This window comes from Gorilla gorilla, chromosome 6, assembly GCF_029281585.2.
Source record: "Gorilla gorilla gorilla isolate KB3781 chromosome 6, NHGRI_mGorGor1-v2.1_pri, whole genome shotgun sequence".
Lineage (NCBI taxonomy): Eukaryota > Metazoa > Chordata > Mammalia > Primates > Hominidae > Gorilla > Gorilla gorilla.
The window spans coordinates 31724424-31733477 of NC_073230.2; the positions used below are offsets into that span (position 1 = coordinate 31724424).

The 9054-nt window shown below is 44.0% G+C and overlaps 1 protein-coding gene across 1 annotated transcript; it reads left to right on the forward strand.

Annotated features, from left to right (window-relative positions):
- Positions 1-536: 536 nt before the first annotated feature.
- On the forward strand, positions 537-8252 carry NPY (neuropeptide Y). The gene is made up of 4 exons (XM_004045187.4): positions 537-673; positions 1633-1820; positions 5894-5974; positions 8053-8252. The coding sequence occupies exons 2-4, from the start codon at positions 1633-1635 to the stop codon at positions 8075-8077; spliced, it is 294 nt and encodes a 97-aa protein (XP_004045235.2). The 5' UTR covers positions 537-673; the 3' UTR covers positions 8078-8252.
- Positions 8253-9054: the final 802 nt, after the last annotated feature.

The following is a 9054-nucleotide window of genomic DNA, read 5'->3' on the forward strand; positions in this document are numbered from 1 at the left end:
GGAGCGCAGCTTTGGGACCCTCTAGCCGGAGACTTCCGGCAGCTGCCTCCGACTTGTTCTAAGTACAGGAAAAATCTGTGCGCCCAGTTGCCTCACTCCAACAGCGCGCAGTTGTGCCCGGCGAGGATGCCGCGCTAGTCCTGGAGATGCCCCACCACAGAGGATTCAGGTGCTTCCTACTCCGGCACCCAGTGGGTTGGTAGTCCTGTTGGCAGGAGACAAGAATCGTCTGGGCTGCTGCTATCTCTGGCAGGACTAGACGGGGCGTGAAGGAAAGAAGGAAAGCAGGGATCGGGCACTGCCCGAGGGCAGATACTTGGGCTTTGGTGTTGTCCAGCGCTCTTGGAGTGCGCTGCCTCGCTCGCGCGGTCCCAGGCCCCGCTTCTTCAGGCAGTGCCTGGGGCGGGAGGGTTGGGGTGTGGGTGGCTCCCTAAGTCGACACTCGTGCGGCTGCGGTTCCAGCCCCCTCCCCCCGCCACTCAGGGGCGGGAAGTGGCGGGTGGGAGTCACCCAAGCGTGACTGCCCGAGGCCCCTCCTGCCGCGGCGAGGAAGCTCCATAAAAGCCCTGTCGCGACCCGCTCTCTGCACCCCATCCGCTGGCTCTCACCCCTCGGAGACGCTCGCCCGACAGCATAGTACTTGCCGCCCAGCCACGCCCGCGCGCCAGCCACCGTGAGTGCTACGACCCGTTTGTCTAGGGGTGGGAGTGAACGGGGCGCCCGTGAACTTGCTAGAGACGCAGCCTCCCGCTCTGTGGAGCCCTGGGGCCCTGGGATGATCGCGCTCCACTCCCCAGCGGACTATGCCGGCTCCGCGCCCCGACGCGGACCAGCCCTCTTGGCGGCTAAATTCCACTTGTTCCTCTGCTCCCCTCTGATTGTCCACGGCCCTTCTCCCGGGCCCTTCCCGCTGGGCGGTTCTTCTGAGTTACCTTTTAGCAGATATGGAGGGAGAACCCGGGACCGCTATCCCAAGGCAGCTGGCGGTCTCCCTGCGGGTCGCCGCCTTGAGGCCCAGAAAGGGGGTAGGAAGGTTTCCCCGGCAGCGCCACCGAGTGAGGAATCCCTGGAGCTCTAGAGCCCCGCGCCCTGCCACCTCCCTGGATTCTTGGGCTCCAAATCTCTTTGGAGCAATTCTGGCCCAGGGAGCAATTCTCTTTCCGCTTCCCCACCGCAGTCGTCACCCCGAGGTGATCTCTGCTGTCAGCGTTGATCCCCTGAAGCTAGGCAGACCAAAAGTAACAGAGAAGAAACTTTTCTTCCCAGACAAGAGTTTGGGCAAGAAGGGAGAAAAGTGACCCAGCAGGAAGAACTTCCAATTCGGTTTTGAATGCTAAACTGGCGGGGCTCCCACCTTGCACTCTCGCCGCGCGCTTCTTGGTTCCTGAGACTTGGAACGAAGTTGCGCGAAGTTTTCAGGTGGAGCAGAGGGGCAGGTCCCGGCCAGACGGCGCCCGGAGCCCGCAAGGTGGTGCTAGCCACTCCTGGATTCTCTCTGCGGGACTGGGACGAGAGCGGATTGGGGGTCGCGGGTGGTAGCAGGAGGAGGAGCGCGGGGGGCAGAGGAGGGAGGTGCTGCGCGTGGGTGCTCTGAATCCCCAAGCCCGTCCGTTGAGCCTTCTGTGCCTGCAGATGCTAGGTAACAAGCGACTGGGGCTGTCCGGACTGACCCTCGCCCTGTCCCTGCTCGTGTGCCTGGGTGCGCTGGCCGAGGCGTACCCCTCTAAGCCGGACAACCCGGGAGAGGACGCACCAGCGGAGGACATGGCCAGATACTACTCGGCGCTGCGACACTACATCAACCTCATCACCAGGCAGAGGTGGGTGGGACCGCGGGACCAATTCCGGGAGCGCCAGTGCCTGCACACCAGGAGATCCTGGGGATGTTAAGGAAAGGGATTGTTTCTTTTCCTTCGCTCTATCCCAGGGCAGGACAGTATCAGGCACTTAGTCAGCTCTAGGTAAATGTTTGTACAGGGCACACTCTACACAAAATGGGTACCTTCTATTTTGTGCAACTACAGTCACAGAGTCGTGATCCCCAGATTCAGGTTCCCCAGGCTGGTAGGCTGGCAATCTCCTCTCACTCACCTCTTATGGTTTGTTGTGGTTCTTACGGCAGTGGGGCCCTGTCCAGAAATCTCGAAAGTACCCAGTGAAAGGGGCAAGAATGCGCCAGAGAAATGCTGTAGGGGGAAACGCCAGCAAGGTGTCTAGGAGAAACAGAACGACCACCAAAGAAAACCAAACCAAGGAGTAAACTGCAGGGTTGCCACAGACATTATCAGACTTTCCGGCCTGCCCAGGGCTAATTGAATGACAGTATTTAGAAAAAGACAAATAGAGCTATTTTCTTTTCTTCTGTACTGTGTTTTTTTTTTTTGCAGTCTCACTCCCATATTTGAAAATCCTAGTCCCAATAATTAGAGATTTAGCCTGAAAACAGTTTATCTAAAATGCAGAGGTCTCCCTATTTTATAGCTGGTGAATTCTGAAAGGAAAGTGCCCACTTGGGATTTCATTAAGAAGAAACTTACGTTGGCCAGTAACTTTAGGATGAATTCAGGGATTACATGGAACCTGAGAAATTGTAAACTTTATTCTGAACATTCAGAAAGTCAAAATGAAATGCCGTATTTTCACTCTCAACATTGACAATTAAGGGAAAAATCAAATCCAAACTATTTTACAAATTACATAGGATTTAAATTTTGTTTTCAAAATTGGTTGATCTTAGTTCTAAATCATTTAATATCTTATTTTAATTACTGAGATTAAATGATTTTAGTCATTTGACCGTATCTAAAGGATAAGCCCTTTAGAAGCATTAATGTTAGTTAACATGTTTAAATTACATGTTTAAAGTATTGTGGGGTTTATATATTTATTTATTTAGTCCATATTTTTACTGTTTACAAGTCAGGGAGTAGTTGGAAAGGATCCAAAAGGGGGAAGATTTGTACTTTTAAAATAAAGTTTGCTTTTTCCTGTTTCATCAAAAAGGTATTTAACATCCTAAAAAACTTTTGAAAAAGCCCCAATTTATATAGAATCTGAAAAACATGAAAATGCCAGAATTAAATAGTAGTTGTTTGTGATCCCTTGAAATCTGATCATTTTAATTAGCAAAAAGCAATAATATTTTATGTTCCATACTTCCCAGAAAGTTAATTGATTCAAATTCTTGCTATGTTATGCCATCATGCAGATCAAAGAGAACTTGTACAAACAAAAAGATATTAACTGTTTTTTCTAGAAAAACCTTTGTTAGTTATTTAGCTACAGCATAATACACAGTAGAACTCATTTTTCCGAAGATGATTGCTATAAAGCTTTACCATTTTACAAAGCTCTAGCATTTTAAAATGTTTTCCTAGGCATTCTCTCATTCAGTCTTTACCTCAAAGCTTTGAAGGGAGTATAATTATCTTCATTTCACAAATCATGAAGCTAATGACATTTCATGGAAGCTATTTTTATAGGAATTATGGAATTGGAGCCCTCCTTTGAGTTTCTTTGGATGTTGTCACCACCATCAACAGGCAGTGTTATCTCCAACATGTTTGATGAGAAAAAAACATAAAGGAAAGGGACTTGGGTTTCATGGCAAGAGATTCAGCTTAGATGGGAATGAGCTGGTCTCTGAGGCAGAGTTTCCTGTCTCATCTTTGTATAAACTCCTTCTTAGAAACCAGCAGAGGCTCTTAATGTACATCCATCTTCTCCTTCCCACCACAGACACCCACTCCTATGTGTGTTTCTGAAAATTACAGGGTCATTTGTGGATGTGCTTTAATTTAGTATAGATATAATCTGATATCATTATCTTTCTTCCCCCTCCCCCCCCCCGCCCGCCACCAGCATTCCCCCTGCACTCAATTTGTGCTTATATTCCTGTTGCTGTATATATACCCCTGGCTCATTGCTTCTGGAAGCTGCATTACTTGTTCTAGAGTGTGGGTCTCCGACGATTTACTTATATAGCCCCCTAAATAAGTGGTTCTCAACTGGGGGTGATTTTATGCTCCCCAGGTGTGATTTGGCAGTGTCTGGAGACATTTTTGGTTTTCACAACTGGAGGTGGGCACTGCTGGTACCTAGGTGTATAGATGCCAAGGAGGCTACTAAATATCCTACCATGCCCAGGACAGCCCCCATTACACAGAATAGCCAGTCCCGGAGAAATTCAGCCTTAGATTAGTGTTTCTCCTTCCTGGCTGCACATTAAAATCATCAGGGGAGCTTTTAAAGTACACTGATGCTGGGATCCACCCCTGGCCAATTAAATCAGACCCTCTGGGATGGGGCCTGGGCTTTAGAGTGTGTTTTTAACACTCCCCAGGTGATTCTAATGTGCAGCCAGGTTTGAGAATCTTTACTCTAAGGACTCAATCTTTGAAAGTTACAGCACTGTAGAGGGGAAGGATGATTCAGAATTAATTAAAGAAGGAAGAAGAGTGAACAGTGCTGAACTGGATGCAAGATTATGACTGTGCAAATCCTCCTATTTCAGATTTAGGTTCTTTAGTGGTAAATTGGAGAAAACAGTTGGCAGTTCTTTTACTCACTGGAGCATGATGAAGATAAATGAGTTACGGTTGCCCCAGACTTTTACGATTAGTAAAACCAATGGATGGACAGAATAAATAAGTATAAGCAGGCGCCTATAGTCTAATATCGCAACTCCAGAAAATCTTTGAGGAAGTCTCACACATGATGGGAGTGGGACAGGGAGTTGTTCTGTTTTTGCTTTCCTTGAGTCTCAGCAAAAGAACAGTCGTAGAAAATATTTCCAAAAAATTTAGATATAATTTTGCTTGGCAATTAGAATATACCCTCTGTCAGCTTTGTTCAGTTGTTGGACCTATTAACCAATCCATACCAGACTAATTTATTTCTAAACAAAGTGGCGAATGGTGTCCAATGCCTTTTCTGAGAAAGGGAAAAATGGCCTCTTCAAAAGATGCAATTTGGTATAGACTTGTCTGGCCCTTTTGTAGTGTTCTGGAGTGGGGAGCATATACTACCCTCACAGGTAAACGAAACCTTACCTTATGTATTGTCTCACCCATATCCTGCTACAGGAGAAAAAAAAAAAAAAAGAACATTTCCATGGATCAGTTAGATTCCTTTAGACTTACAGGGAGGCTAAAATCACAGCATTAGGAAAGACTTTAGCATTTGGCACCTTGAATGAATATGGAAAATATAAGACCTAGGGTCTGTTGGTAGCCAGAAGAATGGATGCATTTCAACAGCAGTAATTTGCATGTGTGTATCACTTTGTCACTTTGAAAGCATTGTGACTCACGTTTCACACTGGATGTTCACAAAGACTCTGATTTAAGCAGGGGTTGTTTTACAAACGAGAAAATTGGGATTCAAAGACACAGGTGGGTCTTAGACGGCAATCTGCTGATTTTTTTTTTTCTAGGACTGTCTTTGAAATATCATCTGGTCTCCTTGTTAAGATTTAAACTGCTGTGTATCATCAGAACAATAGCCAATTAACTAATTGTGGAAACATTTACAATCATGCTTCCATGTTTTCAAATTTCCTGTCACCTAGTTATAAAAGTATGTATCTCTATACATATTATTTGTGGTTGTTTAAGGAGGCAGGAATTTGACTAGGAATTTTGGTTCGGTTTAAATAACCTCCTAGATTATTTATTATTTGAGCAAAGTTTAAATATATATATAAATAATTTGAAATAATATTTATGATAATGTTTCGATAATATATGCTTCATACACCTAGCTTGCTTGTTACAGATGAACAACTGACAATAATGTTTAGTTTTCATATCCCAAATAGGAGACTATCTTCCTTTTTCCTAAAGGTTTTTACGCCTATTCCAAACTTGCTTTAAAAGACTTTTTTTTTTTCCAGATATGGAAAACGATCTAGCCCAGAGACACTGATTTCAGACCTCTTGATGAGAGAAAGCACAGAAAATGTTCCCAGAACTCGGTATGACAAGGCTTGTGATGGGGACATTGTTGCAGAGCTCAAGGTGCCCAGGGGAGGGAAGTCAGAGACAGGTGCCTGGTGGGAGGCACCACCAGGCTTCTAGACTAGGGGAGATTTCAGCAGAAATGAGGATGAAGAAGCAGGCAGAGGAGACCTCTCTTTTCATGTACTCATTGTCAAATCTCTAAACTTCTGTGGAATAACATTTTTTAGCCCAGGTTATTTGGTGCTCCTTTGACGATTTTAAAAATAATTGACTTTTAACTTAGAAATTATATAGAATTTCTAACATTGTTGGAGTCAGGGGAGCATAGAGTGAGTCCCTGACTCTAAATTGAAATGACCAACTGTCCATCTCTGGCTGGGAAGATCTGTAGATTTTATGTATGTGGAGTGTCCAGATGTCCTAGGAAATGTCCCACGTGGTTTTTACTCCAATTTTCCCAGTTTTACATGAAGCTGTAGGTAAATTAGGTGCTCTGGATTACTTTTTGACATATTTTAATTCAACTTGTGTCATATAGTGATTTATTGCATTCAACGAATGCACGTTGAATGACAGTATTCTTAGGAGTTTATCTGTAGTCTCAGGACTTTCTTGCAGTTTGGGTCTGTCTTGGAAAGAGGTGCCCACCAATGTCTAAGTGTTAAACATTGAGCTAAGGTTTTCTGGTGCCTCCTGGACAATGAGTGCTGCTGAAGAGGAGCCTGGTCCTCTTCCATCTTCATAACCTCCTGACTCTTCAGTCCTTGCTTCCTGTCTCTAACCACAGTAAGATCATAGTTCACAGGGTCCACCCACGTCTGTGGCAGCTTGGCTGCCTTAAACCCAGAGGTCTACAATGTCAAGAACCAAGTTCCCCAGAAGAGGTCACTAGAACACTTGCTCAGTGAGTGTGACTGACATGTGGCTCTCCATCAAGTTCTCCCTAGAGACTCAGCAGGGTGACCTGCTGGGCCACCCACCTTCCCTTCTAACCTCCCTCAGTTCTCTTGTAAAATGGCCAGCCAGCACGAAGGGTGTTAGTATAGAGTTGTGAGATTTGTTTTCTCTAAAGGGAACAACGATTTGAACTGAGATAAAACTCCAGTGCTCCTGTCCCTGGAGGAACCAGCCCAGACAAATAGCAAATGCAAGGGAAACAGGCAGAAAATTTGTAAGGGTTATCTTTTTTTAATTAAATAATAATAATAATAATAATTATTATTATTATTCAGAGACAAGGTCTCCTTCTGTCACTCAGGCCAGAGCGCAGTGGTGCAATCATAGATCACTGCAGCCTCGAGCTCCCAGCCTCAAGAGATCCTCCCTCCTCAGCCTGCCCAAGTGCTAGGATTACAGTTGTGAGCCATAATGCCTGGCCGGGGTTGTCTTTAATACTAAGCAGTAAATGTCTTTCCATGTTTCACTGACATGCATATGATGTTTGCCACAGTAAAAAGTTTAGGGTAGACTATATCAACTTACTGTTAGAAAAATAACAACGCAGACCTACTTAGAACCTTGGTTTTTGTCTTTGTTTTGTGGCCCAAGGTCACACAGTTAGTGCATGAAGTAAAATTAATTGCACCCTGATTGACAGACTCCATCAGGTGCAGTTAGAAGGAGACAAAACTTGACAGTCTTGAAGTTGCCTATGAGTGCTATTTTATTAAAAAGGTCTTATTATAGTCTAATAAGTAGCATCTTACTACATAATAAAGCTGGCAGGAAAAGGAAGCATATTTAGAGTTGAGGAACAATAACTTTCCTGTTACAGCTTCATGTGATTTCTGTAATTTTGATTTTCAAAAGATTGTGGTGTTCTTCAGCTCCTTTGATACATACAGAGCCTTTCAAATGCTCCCTCTGATGTTTGCCTGTCAACATCGTGGAATGCTGCTCAGCTGGGGCTGTGCATATTGTGCCTCCGCCTCACGATCTGACATTCCACATGGCTTCTTATTTAGAATGCCAACGGGAAACTTTTCAACAGTTCCCGGTCATCTTTCACTTCAGATCTAAATGTCTCACCCTTGCTCATACCTCAGGAAGTTGGGCAGCTTTCCTTACATGCTTTGCTTCTTATGTTTTACAGGCTTGAAGACCCTGCAATGTGGTGATGGGAAATGAGACTTGCTCTCTGGCCTTTTCCTATTTTCAGCCCATATTTCATCGTGTAAAACGAGAATCCACCCATCCTACCAATGCATGCAGCCATTGTGCTGAATTCTGCAATGTTTTCCTTTGTCATCATTGTACATATGTGTGTTTAAATAAAGTATCATGCATTCAAAAGTGTATCCTCCTCAATGAAAAATCTATTACAATAGTGAGGATTATTTTCGTTAAACTTATTAGTAACAATTAGTCATTATAGTCTCCCTCAACTAGCAGATTCAGGGTTCGTTTCGCTAATATTAAAACAGCGGCTATGAAAGATATGAAGATATGATTATTCATGATAACCAAGATCAGCTGTGTGGGTGTGTGTGTATGTGTGTAAAACATATAGATGCATTTGAAGATATTGATCAAAGGAATGCTAATTTGGGAAATTTTTCTGAGCTTTCCCCCCATTAACATGGAACCCTTGCTAACCTTGTTAACCAGTGCTGTCAGCAGAAGGACTTCCTGACTAACTAGAGCTTTCTGTGGAATGTCCTTTATCCCTCTGTCTAATATGGCAGCCACTAGCCACATGTGGTTTTTGAGCCCCTGAATGTAGTTAGTGCAAATAAAGAGATGAGTTTTAAATTTTATTTAATTTTAATGAATTTTAACTTAAATGGCCATTAAGTCTCTAGTGGCTACCATATCAGACCGTTGAGGTCTATACATCTATTTTGGTCACTACTGTTAGAATTTGAGTCAGAAATACAATGAGTGGGATGATTATCTTTTCATACAACATGGGGCATGTTAATTAATTTAGCTGAAATTTATTAAACTTCCTCCTTCAACTACCTACTTGCATGGGCTTACTTTAGAATGAATGTTATTATATTTTTACATGTCATTTCTAAATCAAAGAAAATGAGTCTCCTCCCATACTGGTACTTCATACCACACTGTAAAAAATATGTATAAATATGTTTAT

Coding starts and splice junctions, on each gene's coding strand:
- NPY (XM_004045187.4), top strand. CDS start 1,633: ATGCTAGGTAACAAGCGACTGGGGCTGTCCGGACTGACCCTCGCCCTG. Junction 1,821..5,893: donor AACCTCATCACCAGGCAGAG/GTGGGTGGGACC, acceptor TTTTTTTTCCAG/ATATGGAAAACGATCTAGCC. Junction 5,975..8,052: donor GAAAATGTTCCCAGAACTCG/GTATGACAAGGC, acceptor TATGTTTTACAG/GCTTGAAGACCCTGCAATGT.